Source organism: Pogonomyrmex barbatus, unplaced genomic scaffold (assembly GCF_055798465.1).
Source record: "Pogonomyrmex barbatus isolate J1 unplaced genomic scaffold, ASM5579846v1 scaffold11, whole genome shotgun sequence".
Taxonomy (NCBI): domain Eukaryota; kingdom Metazoa; phylum Arthropoda; class Insecta; order Hymenoptera; family Formicidae; genus Pogonomyrmex; species Pogonomyrmex barbatus.
Window position 1 is genome coordinate 8,374,900 of NW_028297107.1, and position 23,752 is coordinate 8,398,651.

The following is a 23,752-nucleotide window of genomic DNA, read 5'->3' on the forward strand; positions in this document are numbered from 1 at the left end:
TGTCTTTCTATAATGTCTCGCACTCGCTCGAGCACTATACCACCAGCGTCTTCTAAAAATTGTCGCGGCTCGATATAGTCCACATTGATCACCGCACCAGTCAATATACGGCTTTCAAATGCCGTATCGATTTCTCGCCAAACGAGAGATCCATTGTCTCTACTGGTGCTCGCGTACTCACCACCAACGTGCACGAAACGTCTTTCTAGTTGTACCTTTGCACCCGCGAGTCGCGCGATCCTCGCCACCGCAGATTGTCTATTTGCAACGGTGAGTCGAGGACGCTTAACACGGCTAAGTTCTTCGAGTTGTTCGATGCACTCCTCACATCGTTGCAACCACGCGAAATACTCCACCAAGGTAGCGACTTGGCTGCACTGCTCCAGCAGCTCGCGTTCCACTCGCTCTAGGTGTTCCATATTGCAAAATCGTGATTCTTTTAAATTGTTGTACTGTCTCATCAAAAAACAATTTTACATTTTTTTACTTTCTTTTTTTCTTTTTTCTATAGCTGCTTTAACTCGAAGCCAGTATACAAAGCGTTGTATTTCCGCCATGTCCGGAGATTGATGGGAATAGAACAACCATATATGATTATCCTCGCTTCTTGGAATTATCTCTGCTACTTTTTGCCGCGAGAGAGGTAGTAATATATTGTATGCGTGTCCTCTATAATGATAATATGTGCACGCTTCCAGAATTATTTCCGCTCTCTCAGAAGGAGCGGAGAAGCAGAGAGTCGAATTGTAGCGTCCCTTAACTCTTGGACGAGAAATCGGGAAATGGGGAGTTGAGGTATAGTGTCTCTTTATAAAATACACCGCCACGTTCACTGATAGATGAGAGATTGAATCCCATAACGAAGAACTTGTTAATTCTTCCAATGACCTTTCCATATTGTTTTTATATCACATCACACTCTTCCACTTGCATATGCCTCGTTCACAATGTTGTCTTTTTTCAATTTGTGCAAATTGGGCACATGTTGCATGGCATTATCACACAGACGGACTGTTGGCAATTGGAGCAAAATCGGCTGTTTAGCGCATTGAGAGTATCTATCTCGTACTTCCTAACGGCATACAATACTCCAATGTCAGTGTCCGCCAGACGAACCATGCATTCGGCACACAGAGTTAGTGCACCACCCGTTGAATAATAAAATTGTATTGAACAATACTTTTTATTATTATTCAACGCAAGGAGTTCCGAACGGGTAACAATTTTTTCTGCATAATCAGTACGGTCATCACTTTGATCACTTACGTAATTGCTATCGTCAATGCGTGCTCTTCGTCTTCAATATCAATGTCAATATTGTCAATATTGTCAATCTCTATTTCTTCTTCATTTTCAAACACTTCGTCCACTATATCCACAAAGTCTTCCTCATCCATATTAAACACATTTTCTATATTTAACACATTATCCATTTTCACCGTCAACTATTTTTTTTTTCACATTAGACTTCCATCTACTGTGATCCTGCACACCGCATGACCCATTATATATCATCGACAATTTCTTTGTCCCTTGTCGGAGCATCATCATAGGTCTCTCTCTAATTTGTTTATAGCAGCCAGACTATCGGCGCTTCTCTTGACACGCCGCGACACGTATGCCGACTTCGGCGAAAAAAAACCATCATAAGTCTCCCCGATTTGTTTATAGTAACCGGAGTATCGGCGCTTCTCTCTTGACACGCCGCGACACGTACGTCGATTTCTACGAAGAGCTATCTTTTCACGGGCTCTTCCTAGAAAACAAAATTTGAACGCCATCGCGCTCCTTTGCGAACATGTCGCTACATGTTTGATTGCAACAATGCAATTCTTAGAAAAAAAGGGGGGGGGGATTAACGGTTTGCCATGTCAAAAAAATTTACGCGATCAGTCCTCCTCCTCCATCGAACGATCTGCACGACAAAAAAAGGTACTCCGCTCCTCCGTTCGAACAACACGTAATGTATTCCGCCAAAGGAAGCAGCGCACCGTACAATGGCGAAAAACAAAAGAAGGAATGTAACGCGTAAGTTTCACCTGCATTTTTTTTATTTTTTTCTCTTTTTTCCAATATTGTGCAGTATTATATATTTAATTTTCATATTATTTTTAATTTTCAGTATTTCGGTGGAGCGTCGCGCGGTGCGCTTACTGAGCAGACGTTACGCTCTGACGGCCACGGGTTACAAATTTCTGGAAATTGGAATCAACGTTGGTCCACCGAGCTACGTGGAGATCGCTCTGGGAGATCATCGGGGACAGGAATTGATACTGTCTCTCGAAACGTGGAAGGGACTCTACGAGCAGCGATGGAATATCTATAAATTGCTGCGAAATGATTACAAAGACAATTTTATAAGCGTCGGACCGTTAACCGTCAGAATTTGTCTGATGAACGACGTTACACTCGTACGTCTTGAATCTTTGAACGTACGCGTAACGATGATCGAATCGACGTTACGTCGAATGTTTGCTCTGGACGAATGTATCGATGTGACGTTCGATCGACTCGTCAGATTCGTCGATACGATCGATACCAAGTATACGCGATTCTCCAACATCGCGTCTGTTGTAACAGATCCCGAGGAAGTGCCGAACGCGATACGCGATTGTGATACATTCGATAGACGCCAACTCGTCGATTGCGAGCTGTTAGCTTTAGTTTTTAGTGTATAAGAAAAAAACATGTGAATAAAAAAATTTCACACTTAAAAATGTATTCAATTTGTTTAAAAATATAAACATATATAATATGCAAAAAACATATATTTCTTTCATTTCTTTCTCCCCCACCATAAAATAATTAGAAAAAATAACATTCGCCATAAGAGAGAGGGAGCCGCAACGGAAGAGATAATACGAGAGAGAGAGATATTTATTTTTTACTCGGCGGCGGCGGCGGCGGCGGCGGCGGCCCCCTCCCCCTCTGACGTCATGTCAATTTTTTATATCATCTTCGCCGCCCATTTTGTTTATATCGTCTTGCTATCTTATCCTATTTGTTTATCTCACCTCGTCTTTCTTCACTACCCCCCCCCCCCCTCGTGACGTCATGTCCTTCGAGTCACAATTTATTTATCTACATATTTATCTTCTTGTTTATCTATTTGTTTATCTATTTGTTTATATCCTTCACCTACTATCTTATCTATCCCCCCCCCCCGCGGCTCAGTTCAAAGGATCGCCGCCTCGGACTTCCCCCTCCCCTCTTCCCCGCGCCTTCCGTTCCCCCCGCACCCCCCTCGGAGGACCTGAGTTAGAACCGGCCTAGTATACCTACTTTATTACGTGTAAACATTTGTATAAACATTATACATTGTGATAATATAAATTTTAATTTTGTAAATTGATATAAAATAGAAAAAATATAACTGATATGAAATATGTTTTTTAGCGTTATATTTGCAAGAAAAAAATATTTATTATTATTTATTGACTAAGTGTATTTATTTATTACTAAGTGTATTATTTATATTTATTATTTATTTACTATTTATTTTATACCATTGCTCTGAAAATATTTTCAAATAAATAGTAATTTCTTTGCATTAATAGAATTTTTATAATATTCCATGAACTAGAATAATAAAATATAACAAAAGATATGTATCTTCATTTACAATTTAATAGATCAATTACTTCAGATGCTATATAGGATGTAGTCTCCCGGACGTTTAGATTGACTAATAACAACTTTGATAAAACAAATAAAAAACTGCAAATAAAAACTGCATACACCAGAAAAACAGGAAGGACAAAAATTGTAATAATTGATGCAGGAATTTCAGGATTAATGACGGCGAAAACATTAGAATATGTGGAACTCATGAATTATCTTCTCGTACGAAAGTACATTCATATTTTTTAAATTTTCATACTTATTAATATTAAATTTTCATACTTATTAATATTAAAAGAAAATCTGATTAACCTTTAAAACAATCTAATCATATAAATAAACAGCATAAATATTTATACGAAAAAATAGAAAGATAAATTTGAACGAAGTAAAAATAAAACAAGCTTTTTTTAGATTATCTGTCATTAGTTTACAATTCAAGACGTAATCGGAAAAAGAATTCATTTTGTTCCATGAATAACAGTTGAAGCCGTCATAAATTACAGAGCACAATTCTTGCACGGTGATAAGAGCAGGTTAGTGGAATATTGTCACAACAATGTCGAGTATCTAAAACACGGACGGTGAAGGAATTTTCTTACGTGACAATCATAATAAGCGTGGAATCATAATAAGCGAAAACTTAATGACAAACCGTTTCGAACGACGTTTGCGAGCAGGTTTTTTAAAAGAGCAAGAGACTATCTGTCCCGTCATGAGAAATAGATTTGAGGATTATTTACGTGAATGAGGTGATCCCTTGACAAAGAGAAAGATGAAGGAGAAAATTTTCAATTTGAACGTGCGATTTTTTTCTAGAAGCTACCACTCTTTGGATGTTTTATTAGCGGTCCTATGAGGAAAATTTATATAAATATTATAATAGAATCATATGTTATTATAATAACAGAATTGAGAGAATTATAGAATTAGACATATACTTTGCTCTTAACAAATTGCTGAAAGAAATATAACAGAATCTACAAGCAAAACTAAATGACAGACTGGTACAAGAAACAGAGCAGATCTGTATTATTTCTGATGATTATTATATTCTGATGATAGATTGCTGACCGAGCAGATTTTACTAATATAATCGGTTAAATTATTAATAGAAAAGAGACAGAGTCTGTTGTGACACCTGCCGGCAAATAGAAAACCAAGCAGGACCTGCGCAATGCAGTTTGATGTCGGATTAGCCGTACAGAAATCGAGCAAGACCTGCATAACATATTTAGACAGGGCACATTCTGCATAGTTAATAAATAGAATATAATTGCAAAACTGCGTCCAAATTAGATTGTGTTCGTTACTCGCATGTAATATTTGTTAAATGTTCTCTACATAATCGAAATTGCTATAATTAAAATTCAAATATGCCATTATTATTTATATATTTTTTATATATACACTTGGTGTAAAACGTCTATTTTCGTGGCAAGAAAATTAATTAATAAATACAGTAAATCTGTAAAATAATTATTGATGCATGTATAAATCAAGAGCCATGGTACATATCTTTGAAAAAAATTTAATAATTTATTTATACTGTACATAATATAATTAATTTTTTTATTAATAAAACAATTAAAAATTATTTTTTTAAATAAGGAATAAAAGAAGTAATAGAAACTTTGTTTTTCAAGATTTTTTAGTAATAGTAATGTTAGTTTACATCAACAATTTGCTGTTAGTTCATATCGATAGGCTATGTTAGCAGAACACAAACAGATACAAATAATAACAGATTGCTGCTATTTTACTTACTGGAAATTCAGGAACAAATTAATAAAAAAAAATAATAAAATTAATAAAAAAGATATGCTAGCTTAAAAATATAATACTCACTTTTATTACATTTAAAAATGCTAAGACTTGTTACTAATTGTTTTCCATATTTCTCGTTTTGTTCAGTAGTGATACTAGGTTCTAACCCAAGAGCTCCGAGCGGGGTGCGGGTGTGCGGGGTAACTCGAGGACGCGGGGGTAAAGGAGAGGGGGTAACTGGTAGGCACGGGGAAGGGGGAATGCTTTGTCGATGATCCTTTGGAATGTACTTTTGAGGGGGAAGGGGGGAGGGGGTCTTTTTTTGTCTAGGAAGAGCTGTTAGAAAAGATATTTTTTGTAGAAATTGACGTAGGAAAAAAAAAGGAAAAAAAAGCGCCGATATTCCGACTGTTATGTACCTAAACAAATTGCTATTTGGAAGATTTATAATGATGTCTCGATTTAGAAAAAATATTGACGACTGTACGTGTCACAGCATGTTAAGAGAAGCGCCAATAATCCGGCTGCTATAAACAAATATACATGTTGCAACGAGTTAATTTCGAACAATCTCGAAAAATCCGTTATTTAATAAAAATAATGTACCTAAACAAATTCGAAAGATTTATAATGATGTCCCGATATAGAAAAAATATCATTGACGATTGTACGTGTCGCAGCATAGTAAGAGAAGCATCAATAATCCGGTTGCTATAAACAAATTTACATGTTGCAACGAGTTAATTTCGAACAATCTCGAAAAATCCGTTATTTAATGAAAATAATGTACCTAAACAAATTGCGATTCGGAAGATTTATAATGATGTCTCGACTTAGAAAAAATAGCATTAACGACTGTATGTGTCGTAGCATGATAAGAAAAGTGCCGATACTCCGGCTGCAATAAACAAATGTACGTGTTACAACGTGTTAGTTTCGAACAATCTCAAAAAATCCGTTATTTAATGAAAATAATGTACCTAAACAAATTCGAAAGATTTATAATGATGTCCCGATATAGAAAAAAATATCATTGACGATTGTACGTGTCGCAGCATAGTAAGAGAAGCGCCAATAATCCGGCTGCTAAACAAATGTACATGTTGTAACGAGTTAATTTCGAACAATCTCGAAAAATTCATTATTCAATAAAAATAAGTCGGTAAATGGACTTCTTCTCTCTTAATTTTTTCCTAATAATAAATTTTGAAACATGCTCGTTCCTGTTTGATCAAGTCCAAGTTTTCACGTAAGAGTCAAATAAATTTTGACAGTGACACGGAACGGAAACTATAAAACTGAATACGATTTTTTATCGATGTTACACCGATAAATAATATTCCATCATAAATACCAAGTTTCTTTTTATGTTGAAAAAAACTATTTCCGGATATCGATTGATATTATTCCAACTGTTACTTTCAAGTTATGCTGTCTTTAAAAAAAAGTCATCAAATCTTTTCTATCGAATCTTCTTATCGGAGAAAAAATTGGGGGTAAAAAAAAAACGGGAAAACTTGGGCTGTTACAAAAAGTCAAAATTGTGACTCGGAAAACCTATGACCATGCTTCGAGTTCGACAAAGCGACAATGAAATTATAGACGATATATATAGTAGATCCTTGGGCACACGGAATCATAGTAGATCTCGGAAGTCTCGAAACGAATATAGATCGCGATACTGTGTGAAATATAAATGAATATCGATCGCGATACTGTGTGAAAAAATAGTTGACGGTGCGAATGTGATTGAATGTGATAAATATGGACATGGAAGACATCGCGAATATAATGGACGTGTGGGGAGATGAAGAAGAAGAAATTGAGAATGTTGGAAATATTGACATTGATATTGAAGATGAAGATGATGAGCACGCGTTATCTGATGACAGTGATTGCATAAGTGATCAGAGTGAGGAGCTAACGGATTATGCAGAGAAAATTGTTACGCGTTCGGAACTCCTTGTACTGAATAGTAATAGAAAACATTGCACAATACAATTTTATTATTCGACGGATGGTGCTCTAATTGTATGTGCCGAATGCATAGTTCGTCTGACGGACACTGACATTGGAATAATGTATGCCATTAGGAAGCATGAGATAAATACTCTCGATGCGTTAAACGTCGATTTTGCTCCAATTGCAGTCAGTCTGTATATATAACAATGTCATGTAACATGTGCCCAATTTGCACCGCGTAAAAAAGACGATATTGTGGACAAATCACGTGCAAGTGCAAGTGCTTCGTGGGACGTAGTATAAAAAATGGAACATCTCGAGTGAGTGGAACGCGAGCTGCTAGAACAATCCAGGTCGCTACTTTGGTGGAGTATTTCGCGTGGCTGCAACAATGCGACGAGTGCATCGAACAACTCGAAGAACTTAGTCGTGTTAAGCGTCCTCGACTCACCGTTGCAAATAGACAATCTGTGGTGGCGAGGATCGCACGACTCGCTGCAAAGGTACAATTAGAAAGACGTTTCGTGCACGTTGGTGGCGAGTACCAATAGAGACAATGGTACGCGAGCACCAGTAGAGACAATGGATCTCTCGTTTGGCGCGAGATTGATAATCAATATACGGCGTTTGAAAGCCGTATATTAACTGGTGCGATGATCAACGTGAACTATATCGAGCCGCGACGATTTTTGGAAGATGCCGGTGGTGTAGTGCTCAAACGAGTGCGAGACATTATAGAAAGACACGATAATGTAAAAGTGAACACCGCGTTCAACGGCGAGTTTGTGACGGGCGATAAACGCGCCAATAAAAGTATAAACATTAAAAATAGTGAACTCTTTCGAGTGTCAAATGTGGATGAGTGGTACGAGCAGCACGTCATCGAACCTATGTTGGCATCGCTCGAAGAATTTCAAGAACGCGACAGTGGATGGGCGCTATCACGTATATTAAACTTAACAATTAATGTTAATAAATGTAATCCCATGCACGCAGGGTGTTACATCGAGTTACCGTGGGAAATTATGTTAAAGAGAGCAGTAATTAACATGCAGTCAATGGACAATGCGTGTTTCGCATGGTCAGTGGTCGCGACCTTGCATCTGATCGAAAGGCATACAAATCGGGAATCATCGTATCCACATTATACGACAGTGTTAAATCTCCAAGACATTACGTTTCCGATGACGTTGAATCAAATTAAAAAGTTCGAACATCTCAACGAAATCTCTATCAACGTCTACGATATCAAGGAAAAGAAGATTCTCCCAATACATCTGACAACAAAGAAGATGGAGAAACATGCAAATTTGTTGTACGTGCAGGATCCGCGCGACGATAATGGGCACTTCGCGTACATCAAAAACTTATCCCGTCTTGTGAGCTCGCAACTGAGTAAAAAAGAACACAAGAAATACTTTTGTGATCGGTATGCACATTTTTTAACAAAATATGTAAAATAAAATATGTAAAATATTTTATAATTGTTAATTTAAATGCTAAAAATACTAAAAAATCATGTTTTCCGTTTGCAGATGTTTACATTATTCTAATTCATCCGAGAAATTGGAATCGCATACGGTGGATTGTGAACGGATGAACGATTGCGCCATCCGACTGCCGAATGAGGACGACAAGTGGCTCGACTTCAAGAACTACTTCAACAAAGAATGACTTCCATTCATCGTCTATGCGGATCTTGAGTGCATACTGCGAAGGATGGAGCCGGAAAGAGAAAACACGTCGTACACATATCAACAGCAACACAAGGTATTTAGCGTAGGATATTATGTGCGATGCTTGTACGACGATGCGTTATCGGCGTATCAATTTCGTCGCGGCGAAGATTGCGTTGCATGTCATGGTTCGTTCGGCAACTCGAAAATTTGACGCATCAAATAAAAATTTTGTTATCCGCGAATGTCCCTATGGAAACATTATCGAGAGATCAGTGGAAGACATACCGTAGCGCGACGCGTTGTCACATTTGTGAGAAATCATTTGCGTCAGACGACACGCGGGTACGTGATCATTGCCACCTTATCGGTCGTTACCCGCACATTCGAATTGCAATCTAAACTATAAAAAAATCATATTGCATTCCTGTAGTCTTTCACAATTTATCCGGTTATGACGCGCACTTTGTTATCGCAGAAATAGCTACGGCGTACGAAGGCAAAATTGACGTGCTGCCGATAACAAAGGAAAAATACATTTCATTCACTAAACATGTCAAAGATAGATCAGATTCGCAAAATTGTACAATTACGATTCGTACAAATTTTGAGTACCAGTCTCGATAAATTGATATCTTTTTTAAGTAGAGAGAAATTGAAAATTTTACATTCCAAATTTTCCACGTTATCGAACGAGGATTTTAATTTGTTGATGCATAAAGGTGTCTTTCCTTATGAATACGTGGATCGCGCGGACAAGCTGCAGGACGCGCCTACCATCGCGCGAATCATTTTATAGCTCGTTGACCGGTAACACAGTGTCGGAGAATGATTACGTGCACGCCGTGAACATCTGGCAGCGGTTCTCTATTGAAACCTTAGGCGAATATAGCGATCTATATTTGAAGACTGATGTTTAGTTATTGGCTGACGTTTTTGAAAATTTCCGTGAAAGTTGTATTAAAAAGTATTAAAAGTATTAAAAGTTACAGTCTCGATCCCGCTCATTGCCAGGTTTCACGTGGGACGCCATGCTGAAACATACGCGTATAAAATTTGAGTTGCTCACCGACATCGATATGGTTATGTTTATCGAGCGCGGTATACGCGGCAGCCTCAGTCAATGTTCCAACAGATACACGCAGGCCAATAACAAGTACATGCGTTCGTACGACCCGTCGAAACTGTCGTCGTATTTGATGTACTACGACGTAAACAATTTATACGGATGGGCGATGTGTCAACCGCTGCCCTATGCCAAATTTCGATGGGTTGAAGACATCGCGAAGTTTGACGCGAGCGCGATCGCTCCGGATTCGCCTACGGGTTATATTCTCGAGGTCGATCTCGAGTATCCGCATCATCTGCACCGACACACTGACTTACCTTTCTGTCCGACGCACGATAAACTACCCGGCACGCGGCAGAATAAACTTCTCGCGACGCTATATGACAAAAAGCGATATATCATCCACTATCGTAACCTGCAGCAATGTACGCGCCACAATCTTCGTATCGCAAAGATATATTGCGTACTACAATTCGCTCAATTCACCTGGCTCCGCGATTACATCGAACTTAATACACAGCTCAGAATGTGTGCGAAAAAACGATTTCGAAAAAAATTTATACAAATTAATGAACAACGCAGTATTCGGTAAAATGATGGAAAATGTCCAGAATCACGTGGATGTAAAATTGATAACGAAATGGGACGGACGATACGGTGCGGAGGCAATGATCGCGAAATCAAATTTCCACAGCCGCAGCGTCTTTGCGGAAAATTTAATCGCCGTCGAACTGCGTAAACTCAACAGGTAAAATTCAACAAGCCGATTTATGTGGGTATGTGTATACTCGATATATCAAAAATCTACTTGTACGAATTTCACCACGAATATATATTACCGTTGTATCGCGACAAATGTAAAATCATGTACACCGACACAGACAGTCTTGTATATCACATTGAGTGCGATGATGTGTACGAGACGATGAAACGCGATATCGCTAGATTCGATACGAGCAATTATCCGACGGACAACGCATATGGTATGTCTCTCGTGAATAAAAAAGTACCCGGCCTAATGAAGGACGAAAATAACGGTGCGATTATGACGGAATTTGTCAGACTCAGAGCGGAAATGTACGTGATGAGAGTGGATGGTAAAAAGGACACCAAAAAGGCGAAAGATGTAAAGAATAACGTCGTAGCGCGAACAAACGTTCGATAATTATATACGGTGTTTGAATGAAAAGATCGAAATGACTCGTCGCCAGTCATGTATAAGATCCAAGTTACACCAAGTATACGGTATCCGAGTCAAAAATTGCTCTGAGTTCATACGATGACAAACAATACATCATACCGGATTCGACGGAAATGTTACCATGGGGACATTGGCGAATATCTTTGTAATATACATGTATTTTTTTTTTATATAGTTTTATACATATATATGTACATATGCACGTATTTCTTATAGTTTATATATACGTATGTACATATGTACAGTATGTAATGTACGTACGTATTGTCGCGAGCGCCGAGAATGCAATCGCGCCCACCGCTGACAAAGCGGATTGCGGCAAGCGATATTTTATCCGATGAATTATTATTTTACTAAGCGGTGGCGATTACCAACGCTACCGTGCTAATCGCGCAAATATTGTGAAATCGTTCGACGTGAAGCAACTGTTAACCGAGTTGCGCGGCCCTTACGTGGAAAACCGCCGCGCGACCCAGAAATATACCGCGAACGCTGACAACCATGTTGATGACACGGCAAGGACCGGCCGCCCAGAACAGGATAAAAACGGGAGACCGAGATGAGGAAAGGACTCGTCGAGATCCGTGTGCCGTCACGTCTGTCGCGGTCCGAACTAGTAAAGACAAACTGTATTAAGTTTTAATAAAATTTATTCAAATAAAGAAGAAGTAGTGAATGTGTCTTCTCCGCCGACTCCTGGACCGATCCTTCGAAACGACCCGCACAACATATCTGGTGGCAGCGGTGGGATCGTTTCGCAGCTGTACCCAGTCATCTGGAAGGAACAAACGATCGGAAATCAAGGAAAAGGCCGGAAAAGAAGTCGACATCCCTGCAGCGAGAAAGAGCCGGTAGAGCCACAACGCAGAGCATATCAGTGACACCGGAGAAGCCACGACCTACCGCAACAGCCAGCGCCGCGTCACAAACATGCGAATTGCGAGCGTAATGTAAGTTATAGAAAATTAAGCCAAGCGCATTAGATAGCGAAAAAAGCGTGTAGGTAGATGTCGAACGAGGGAGTTAACCAAACTCCTGCCCAAAGAAACACGTCGTGGCTACATAGTGCGTCAGCCAGCCGAGCGCTCAGCCCGAGCCCTCCGAGCCTTGAGCAGACGGAAAATTCACGCGATCCGCGCGATAACATACGCCGCGATTTAAGTAATTATTATTCGGACGATAGTCTGACGAGTCAACCGGAATTACATCCGAACATTGTAATTGAACGCGTGTTTTCGCTTAGTGACATAGATAATAGCCTACTACCGAGTAGTGAGAGACGCGACGACGCTCTATTACAACCAACAGACTCAAGATCTGACCATAGCGACGGCACAAACGCAAGTAATCCTAGCCGCGGAGAATTCTCATTGACATCTTACGACAGTAGCGTGTTCGATCCAACCGAATTTTACACCGCTTCACGAAACATAAATCCAGCGGAAATGGCAAATCAACCCTCGGGCACACCGTTAAAATCGATCGCGGAAGAACAACAAGTAGTAAACAAAGAATTGGACGACGAAGTAAAGCGAATGAGAGCCACTTTAAGCCAAGCGCACTGGAAACCTGACCCGGCGGAATCTTCGCACGACGCGCGAGATGCAATGTTGGTCGAATTGATAGAAGGCATGCGAGCACTACAGGGCCGCATGAGCCAACTAGAAGTCGTTAATTACGATCGGAGTGCAGAAAATGACGAACCGATAGAAATGACATACGGGCGTACACGAGACGATGTCCGAAATTCGCGAGATCCCGCACATACGTTTATGAAATTGAAAGAAGCCCGCGATATGATTCCGGAAATGGACGGATCATCGCGGAACCAAGTTCAAAAATTTTTAAATGCAAGCACGTACGCGATGAGCGAAATAAATCCTGCCGACGAAAAATCATTACTAAAAGCGATCCTGTGCACGAAACTAACAGGGAAAGCCATGCACGATTTCCAAACAAGAGATATACGCACGTTCATGCAATTGAAGCGCGAGATCGAAATGTGCTATTTGGCAAAGCGTAGCACTACGCACATTCAGCGAGAGTTTAATATAACCCGTCAAAAACCCGGGGAAAGCGCGCGAGAATACGGACTCCGCGTTGACAAACTAGCCATGGAACTCTATCAATCTATGGTAGAAGGACGCGAGCACACCGCGGAACAACGAAAGGCAATCCTAGATACAAGAATTAGCCCTAGAAAATTTCCAACTAGGATTACGTGACGAGATACAAACAATAGTACGATCCAGGAACTATACGAATTTAACAGCCGCGATGCTAGGCGCGACAGCCGAAGAAAAATTAAAAGGTAGCCAACCTATAAAAATGTATAATAACGAGAAAGCTAGAAGCAACCAAGAACAGTATAGAAATCGAAATCAAAAACTGGAGTGCCACAAATGCGGTAGGCTAGGACATTTGGCGCGCGACTGTCGTTCAAGCCGATACATAAATAAATATCCGCTACCGCGAGCCGAACGACCGACGAACGTAAATAATATTGAGAAATACTGCTCGTACTGCAAAAAGGCAGGTCATAAGCGCGACGAATGCTGGTCACTGAACGGCCGCCCGAGAAAGGGGCAACCGAGACGCACGAGGCAAGATAATGAAAAGGAGCGACAAATAAATACCGCTGTAATAAAGAAAAAGAATAAGCAGCAAAGGGAGAGCGATGACTTATCGTTCACAAGCAGTGGCGACGACGAAGAAGAAGAGAAACCGAGAACAAAGATAACGCGAACCGTACGCGAGCATCAAGTGACACAGGTGAATACGCCTCACACAAACGCCACGTTAGACTTGATTACCCTGCCGATGCGAGAGACAAGAAAGGGAAAAACAAGTTTCCTCCTCGATACAGGCGCTACCTTGACATTAATAAAAGTGGGAAATCTAAAGGGAAACACACTAATGCGCGAAGAACGCTTAGCCCTAACCGGAGTTACGGGCCACAAGATACACACACTCGGAAAGATAAGAGCAACGATAACGCTAGGAGACCGAGAGATACGACACACTATGTACGTAGTAAGAGATGACTTCCCAATAAATTACGAAGGGATACTGGGACTAGACTTTTTGAATAAACAACAAGCGAAATGCGATCATGGGAAAAAACAAGTCCGTATTGGCAACACAACGTTCAAACTCTATCCGTACAAGAAAACCATGCTAACGCCTCGCAGTGAAACCATAATTCAGGCAGTAACCGATCGGAATAGCATTGGAATAGTAAATGCAGTCGAAACCAAACCCGGAATCTTCATAGGAAATTGTTTGGTCATACCGGAAGAAAACGTATGTCCAATAAGTGTGATAAACACCACAGGAGAATCCGTGGAGATAACAACGCCGCTAGTCACGGTGGACGAGATAAGGACAAAAGACGCCGCACACATGTATACCATGGAGGTGTCAAGTAACGAAACAAGCGACGAGCCCATTCAAGCTCGTAAAGAAAAACTGCACAGACAAATGCGAACCGAGCATTTAAATAAAGAAGAAAAGAAAACCTTGCACCAGATTTGCGAAGATTTCTGTGATATCTTCCACCTAGAAAACGATCGCCTATCGTACACTAATGCAGTAGCACATGAAATAAATACGCGAGCAGATAGCGCGCCGGTGAATGTCCGACCATATAGATTACCAGAGAAGCACAAGGCAGAAGTAAATAAACAGATAGCGAAAATGCTGGACGACGAGATAATCCGCCCCAGCACGAGTCAGTGGAACGCACCCTTACTAGTAGTACCAAAGAAAATAGACGCATCTGGAGAGCGAAAATTACGAATAGTTGTGGACTTTCGGAAATTAAATGACTTAACAATCGGCGATTCTTTCCCGCTCCCGAATATCACTGACATACTAGATCAACTAGGAAACGCGAAATATTTTACAACATTGGATTTAGCATCGGGATACCATCAAATCCCCATGCATGAGGAACACAAACAAAAAACAGCATTCTCCACACCTTACGGGCACTATGAATTTAATAGAATGCCTTTTGGACTAAAAAATGCGCCTGCAACATTCCAGAGACTTATGAATTCCGTATTAACCGGATTACAAGGCCTCAAATGCCTAGTCTATCTAGATGATATCGTAATATATGGACCAAATTTGAAAGAGCATAACAAAAGATTAATTGAAGTGTTCAAAAACTGAGAAACTACAATCTGAAACTACAACCGAATAAATGTGAATTCTTAAGAAAGGAAGTGACATACTTAGGACACATTATCTCCGAAAACGGTATAATACCAGATCCTGCGAAAATAACGGCCGTAGCAAACTTTCCAATACCAAAACGGGTAAAAGATGTGCAATCCTTCATAGGATTAGCCGGATATTATAGAAGATTCATTGAGAATTTTTCGAAGATAGCAAAACCCCTGACAAAACTAACAAAAAAGAATGAGAAGTTCGTTTGGACAGCGGAACAACAGAACGCATTCGAAACATTAAAAGAAAAATTAACGACCACACCAGTTCTAGCTTATCCGGACTTCACTAAACAATTTATAGTAACGACAGACGCATCCGGATATGCCATCGGAGCAGTATTGTCGCAAGGGCCAGTAGGCCAAGATCGACCAATTGCATACGCAAGCAGAATTCTGAATAAAGCGGAACAAAACTATAATACAACGGAGAAAGAATTGTTAGCCATAGTATGGGCCGTCAAACATTTTCGACCATACCTCTATGGAACAAAATTTCAAATAATTACAGATCACAAGCCATTGATCTGGCTATTTAGTATAACAGATCCTGGTTCACGATTAATCAGATGGAGGCTCAAATTAGAAGAGTACGACTATGAGGTGATACACAAGGCAGGTAAAGGCAATACAAATGCTGACGCGCTCAGCAGAAACCCGATCGCGCCTGACACACAGATAAACAGCATCGAGCGCGACAAGGAAGAACGCGAATATAATAAAGAAGACAAGGAGCAAATAATGTACGAATATCATAATGCCCCCCTCGGAGGACATCAAGGCGTAACACGTACCGTAAATCGAATACGACTAATGCACAATTGGCACGGACTAATACGAGATGTGGAAGAATACATCGCCAAATGTGAATACTGCCAGAAAAACAAGCTAAGCAAGAAAACCAAAATGCCTCTAGTACTGACCGACACGGCAGAAAGACCGTTTCAAAAATGCGCCCTGGATATCGTAGGACCACTCACGGTCACCATGAAAGGAAATAAATACCTACTAACATTTCAAGACGACTTAACAAAATTTAGTAAGGCAATACCGATATCAGATCAGGAAGCAAACACGATTGCCAAAGAGTTCACCACAAAAATAATATGCGAATTCGGAATACCGGAGACAGTACTGACAGATCAAGGAACGAATTTCGTCAGTGAAATGTTCAAGGATGTATGCACCCTCTTAAAAATAACGAAAATTCAAACAACCGCGTACCATCCTGAAAGCAACGGAGCCCTGGAGAGATCGCACAGGACTCTGATTGAATACTTAAGGCATTATATAAATGAGGATCAAACCAACTGGGATGAATGGATCCCATACGCGATGTTCACGTACAATACAACACCGCATACAGCAACGGGCTATACACCTTTCGAATTGATGTACGGGCACCAAGCAACATTACCTACAGCCCTGGCAGCGCCGCCGAAACCATATTACACATACGATAACTACGCGCAAGAATTAAGAGAACGACTCAGAGCCACACAAAGAGTAGCAAAGGAACATATCCGCGAAGCAAAACAAAAGGCAAAAAACTATACAGACAAAAATACGAATACTAAAATTTTCAAAGTAGGAGATAAGGTCCTCCTGCATGACGAAGCAGTGCGCAGAGGACGATCGAAGAAATTGGAAGCACCATGGATAGGTCCATACCAGATAATTGAGAAAACCTCTGACGTCAATTACAGAATTAAACAAAAACGAAAAATTACGACGGTGCACGCGAACCGACTCAAATTATTCATCGAAGATTAAGCAAACAACGCATACGAATAATTACCCGCAACAAGCAAAAAGCAAAAGCAGTAAAATAAAGATAGTAATCACAAAGATAGCATAGAAAAAAAAAAAAAAAAAAAAAAAAAAAAAATATACAGGACTCACCAGTCACGAAGGACAGCGACGAACCGTTGCCCGGTGGCAACACAAACCCGCACCCGCAACGGGTCGCGGGGGTAGAGCTCCTCGCAGGCGGGTTGAGGGGGCACAGGAGACCTCTCCACGCACGCTTGAAAATGGGGATGACGCTCCCCCGTCCAAACAACCGTAGTCGGCCACCTGGACGACATCCGTACAGCAACCCGTAGGGCCGCCAGGCGGTACGACCGCCGCACACACTCACTACACATTATTGGGACATGGTCCCGCCCGCACCTAGTGCACTGCATGACGGAAACTTGATGAAACACACTTAACAAACAAAAAATCGTCTACGACACGCGATAAACCACGGTCGACGGCAGACTGAACAATTTATAATATTAAACGTAGCGCATAAAAAATGCACGACGAAGATTCACGGAAAAGTAACCTGAACCTAAACTTGCAGGATGCTCCTTATGTGGAGAAGAGCAGGACAAGCGACACCTGACTCTCAGCATAATCTTGACTGGGAATTGTTCTCGCACCAGCCAGGAATCTACTACGAAGAAATCGGTCAGCTGAGACAGGCCGAATCGGCATGGAAATTAGTGATAAAACTGAGCGCAAAAGAATTAGAGATCAGACATCAGCAATTGCAGGACTATATGGAGGAAACCGAAATACAGTGCCGAAAAGTAATAGGCAACGCACAGTTAGGTTGCCGAAACATTATGAGAATAATAGAAAGAAAAAACACCAAATTGATCACGCTGTTGACACAAGTAGAAACGCTATACAAAACGACTGACAAACGACGAGGACTGCTGGATGCGGTCGGGTCGGTCAGCAAAATATTATTCGGAACGATGGACGCCGACGATCGGAAACTAATAGACTACCTGACATACGGGAAAAACGGAATGATACCGACACGACTACTACCTATCAAACATATAATAACAGCCCTTAAAGAAGCGGCTACACAATTACAAATGGGATTACACTTTCCTTTTAAAATTCAGATTGAACACTGGCAGACCATACACACATACATCACTTTTAGCGCATATTCAGATGGTCCATACATATACACAATCTTGCGATTTCCGGTAGTAGCATACCCTACATTTAAATTAGTTAAAGCAATACCACTACCAGTACACGATCATGCGAATGTATTCGCCTACATAAAAATAAACCACCCTTTGTTAGCTATAGATAAAGAGAATCACCACTACAAATTACTAGAGGAAGCAGAGTTAGAACGCTGCATACGAGAAACAAACACATACACATGCGAACAGAACTTCGCAACATATTATGCGGAAACAACAGCACCATGCGAGGTGCAAATATATACACATACACCGGGACAGCTCAATTACTGCGAAAAGAATCATATGATATCTAACACACCGTTGTGGATAGCATTGACGGAGGAGCAAGCGTGGCTCTACTCCACGGCACACAAGCAAGAAATTAGCATTAAGTGCGAAAAGCAAATAGAAGAGAAAATTATATTAGAAGGAACCGGAAAAATAAAACTAAAAGATAATTGCAAGCTAATCACACCAAATGTAATATTAAAAACACGAAAAATTGAGGGAATAAAATATATTCAAAACTACCTCCCCGAATACAATATAACATTAGAAATAAAAAATAAGGACACCGATAAGAACAAGCTAGCGAAAACCGACACGTTACGACAAATAATTAAGAACCCCGTAGATTTAACCAAGTTAAGCATAAGTCTAGAAGAAATAAGAGAAACTCTAGAAGATAGCGATTATAATTTACTCAAAAATAAATACACTGTATACTCTATGGGAACAGGCACCTGCGTAGTAATAATAACTATAATAGGATTAATAACATGGCGCATAAACAAAAACAAAAATAAAAAGCAGAAGAAAAGCGAGACCGCACAGAGGCGCCGCGACGATGCTATGTTATATTAGTCATAAGCACACGATTATATTACAGTCACGCGACAACATATGTAAACTAACAAGTAAGATCACCTTCCATCGAAGGGGGGGAGGGATGCCGCGAGCGCCAAGTAAGGGACACATGAAAGCCGAACCCCATGGTTCCCTTCCATCACAGGGGGAGGGATGTCGCGAGCGCCGAGAATGCAATCGCGCCCACCGCTGACAAAGCGGATTGCGGCAAGCGATATTTTATCCGATGAATTATTATTTTACTAAGCGGTGGCGATTACCAACGCTACCGTGTTAATCGCGCAAATATTGTGAAATCGTTCGACGTGAAGCAACTGTTAACCGAGTTGCGCGGCCCTTACGTGGAAAACCGCCGCGCGACCCAGAAATATACCGCGAACGCTGACAACCATGTTGATGACACGGCAAGGACCGGCCGCCCAGAACAGGATAAAAACGGGAGACCGAGATGAGGAAAGGACTCGTCGAGATCCGTGTGCCGTCACGTCTGTCGCGGTCCGAACTAGTAAAGACAAACTGTATTAAGTTTTAATAAAATTTATTCAAATAAAGAAGAAGTAGTGAATGTGTCTTCTCCGCCGACTCCTGGACCGATCCTTCGAAACGACCCGCACAACAGTATATATGTATGCATATACATATGTACGTATGTACGTATGTATATACATACTTGTAGTTTATGCACATATGTACGTATGCATATACATATGTATGTATTTCTTATAGTTTATATGTATTTGTAGTTTATATGTACATATGTACGTATTTTCCGTAATTTTATACATTTTATATATTATCTTAAGTTCATCGTAGTTAGTCCCTCTGTATAGTTTCTTTACGAAAATGTAATGGAAGAAAAAATAAGACTTATTGTATATATTTTTATATAAATATTTTTTTATTTGTTTTTACAATAAAATGAATGAATTAAAAATTTTTTATATAAATATTTTTATATTTGTTTACAATAAATGAATTAAATCACATTATTTTTGTGTATCCAAGAATTATGTGACCCATTGAATCCTAGCCACTTGACGTAAACCTTATCTCCTTTCCTACGCAGTACTTTCTCCACGAGATACACGTCCGGATGAGTCACGCGATGCAACTCGTGCTCGTAGAACGCTCCAGCAACGAATTCTCCGCGATAGTCTTCGAGTAGATAGGTTACGGGATTACGTCAATGGGTCGCATGCCAATAGTACGATGTTTGTGCGCGTTGTAATCTAACACGAGACGCGACAGCGCGTCGACCCATTTGTAAGTACCATTAAGTGTAAACATCTTCCACATGTCGTTTTTAAGTGTGCGATTAAACCGTTCGACGATCGATGCCTTCAATATCAAATACGTGGAATAATGATTAACGCTATGTTTTTTCAAGAGTTTCTGCACATCGGCGTTGTAAAACTCCTTCCCCATATCCGTTTGCAAATTTTTCGGGCATCTTCCGCTCTCTCGAATTATCTCGGTGATAGCATTACTCGTCTCGCTTCCGACCTTGCTCTTGAGTGGTACGGCCCAGGCATATTTGCTCAACGCATCGATAACGGTGAGTATGTAATGATGATCTCTGTTGAAATTTGAATATGGGCGCATCTTGATATCAGCTTGCCACAGATCGTCGTATCCTCGAATTATGACACGTCTTCGTGGAAAATTTCTTCTGGCTGGAGCGTGCAATTCCTCGACGAGTCGTCGCCTTACGGAGTTAATATTTTTTTCACGTTCATCGGATTTTGACGATCTCATGTTTCGACGATGTTTGATATTAATGCGTGTAAATAAGATATATTACAATTAAAGTTTTCTTCCTCAATCGACTAGCTCGTTTCGTTGACACGCGATTTAATGTATAATAATGCCGGCTTCGCGAAGTTCCTCGATGATCGACAGCATCTCGTTGTCGTGAGCGTTGTGACTAGCTCGGTGCGAAGCGTCGAGTAATCGAAGTCGATCCACCAGTTCGTTGGGATCGTCCCAATACACGTAATCGATCTTGTTATCATTTAACTTCATGGTGGATGATATATTATTCATGCCTGCACCCTTTTTACTGCTTCTTTTATATGTAGATACGAGCGGAGCGATGATATTAATGTACTTGTATCCCTTGTTGCCCATGATGGGATTATGGGCGCTGTGACCACGTCTATGAGCATTCGTTGTTAATAGTATACTTTTATACGTTTGTTTGTCATCTTCGGTAAATATAGCTTCATCGGGAAGTCTCTTGAAGATCAATTCGTATAATCCTGGTGTATCATTGTATCTCACATTGTCTATGATTATGGAGTCATTTTTGTCAACGTCAAACTTTTTGTCACCGAGCATTGTACCACTTTTGTCGAAATAGGTACCGTACACATTATCGATCGCTTTATCTATATCGTCACCGAGAAAAAGGCCCACATACTTTCGTCCCAATGGTCCTAGCTGACCATGAAGCGTCTCACGACTTCCATGCGTTTGCAAATTCTGTTTGATGGTTGTTTCAAGTGACGGTTCACTAACGTCTTTTGTTTCAAAAATATTTTCATTTCGCACAAATAGCGATATTTTCGGTAGTTCTTTTAATGGTTCTATCGATGTAGAATCGAACGTGAATGAATCTGACGCGGTATTCAATTGTTTTGTACGCTTTTTAGATTGCGGCGATAATTTCAACCATCCAACATCCGTCCAATACGAATCCCTGTTAGTAGTAGTAGTAGTAGTAGTAGTAGTAGTAGTAGTATCGTCATCGTCATCGCTGTCTTCACGTTCTTTTTTTTCTTAATACTGATATCCTTTGCAACATTGGCTACTTTTTTAATTGGATGTGTTTCCTCAACAATCTGTTTTAGAGGTTCGACGATGGATTTGAAGCGTCTCTCCAAAGCTACATCTTCATCTATTTTACCAGTTTTCAAAGCGCGATATTTTTTGCGAATCGAATCGCTCGTTTTCGCAATCTGTTTTGCTATTTTCTCGCGATCTTTGATGTTATTCATGTTGCCTAATTGACATATCAACATCGACTAACCACATTATGTACCGCGAACGTGTTAAATTCTTTTCTGCCCGTTGACAAACGGACTATCTTTGTCTATCACTAGGAATCCATACTCGCGCCGCCAACAATCGCGGCATAACGCACAGAATTCATCATACGACATGTCAGTATTCACATGATCATTGTAAACATGTTTCAAGTTGGTACCATCCAGTTTAAATAAGATCAGCAAGTTCGCATTGTCGCGTATCAGATGTTTAGGTATCTTCGCATACGTCTGACAGAGATAGAAGCAGTCGACGTTCGAGTGGCGACCCATCGAGAAATATTCTCTCATCACATCTTGCTTATCACATGCAATGTCGTCGAAGACGAAGATCGAATTGAGACGTGCCTCGCTCGGTGAATGACGTCACTGTTGTTGGAAAACGTAAAATAGATTTCGTCGATCGATGCCAACAAAGTTTCGAGATATCGATATTTTGGTTGTTGCAATGACTTCGAATACACGTACACGTTCTCGAAACGTACACCGTGCGGACTCTCGAGCAAACTTATGAGAACGTTGGTTTTACCGCAATTCGATGGATCGCAAATAATCGCGCGTATAGTACTCGGTAATATTTCACCATGCTAGCGCTTCGTCGCGATGTCTCCCATCATTTGCGCTTTCTCGTCATAGTTCACGACGTGTATCATCTGCGGGTGCCGCACGAATTTCATGTTCACACTGCGTTATCTAGGCTTTGATTAAACGCCTATATTTATAGGCGCGCGAAACCGCGATTCGCTCAGTAGCAAAAATGTATCTCGCGCTATCGCATCTATTTGATATTTGGGATTTGCGCGCTGAACAGTTGCAATATATATCGAAGATCATATTGTTACGCATATGTGGCGATTATATCGACCACGTGTGGGACAAACTTCCGGAGCATATAAAGGCGGATTTGGAGGTTCAAATCTATCGTCGCTGCGTCGAGCATTATAATCAATCGTGGCAACGCACGCATATAGACGGCCCCGCACCGAAGATAAAGGATTGTAACATATGTCAGCAGCAACGAACAAAGGCTGCGTTGGAGGACTGCTCAATCGAGTGATAAGTGCGCTTCCTTTCGAGTTACATATTCCCGGCTATCAGTTTTGCGGTCCGAGTACTCGGCTGAAAAAGCGATTAGCCAGAGGTGAAACGGGCATAAATCCACTAGACGCGGCGTGCCGTGAACACGACATTGCGTATTCTCATAGCAACGATCTCACCGACAGACACGCGGCGGATAAGATACTCGCCGATAAAGTCCTAGGACGCGTCATTGCGAGAGATTCGAATTTGGACGAAAAAGCTGCCGCTACAGCTGTTTGGGCAGCGATGAAAGCC

General features: G+C 40.6%; 3 protein-coding genes and 2 pseudogenes across 3 annotated transcripts; 3 read left to right on the top strand and 2 right to left on the bottom strand.

The window, feature by feature from the left end:
- Positions 1–23,752, bottom strand: part of LOC148937806 (uncharacterized) — a 50,072-nt pseudogene that overhangs the window by 19,879 nt on the left and 6,441 nt on the right.
- On the top strand, positions 1,964–2,853 carry LOC148937807 (uncharacterized). The gene is made up of 2 exons (XM_089070964.1): positions 1,964–2,028; positions 2,123–2,853. The coding sequence occupies exons 1-2, from the start codon at positions 1,964–1,966 to the stop codon at positions 2,676–2,678; spliced, it is 621 nt and encodes a 206-aa protein (XP_088927090.1). The 3' UTR covers positions 2,679–2,853.
- LOC148937808 (uncharacterized) lies at positions 8,394–12,245 on the top strand (annotated as a pseudogene).
- Positions 12,241–15,696, top strand: LOC148937809 (uncharacterized). The gene is given in 2 exon segments (XM_089070934.1): positions 12,241–13,478; positions 13,480–15,696. Coding segments are annotated over 2 exon segments (3,168 nt in total). The 5' UTR covers positions 12,241–12,303; the 3' UTR covers positions 15,473–15,696.
- LOC148937810 (uncharacterized) lies at positions 21,225–22,406 on the bottom strand. Its single transcript, XM_089071178.1, has 2 exons — positions 22,402–22,406; positions 21,225–22,128 (listed from the first exon to the last, which is right to left on the bottom strand). The coding sequence occupies exons 1-2, from the start codon at positions 22,404–22,406 to the stop codon at positions 21,225–21,227; spliced, it is 909 nt and encodes a 302-aa protein (XP_088927304.1).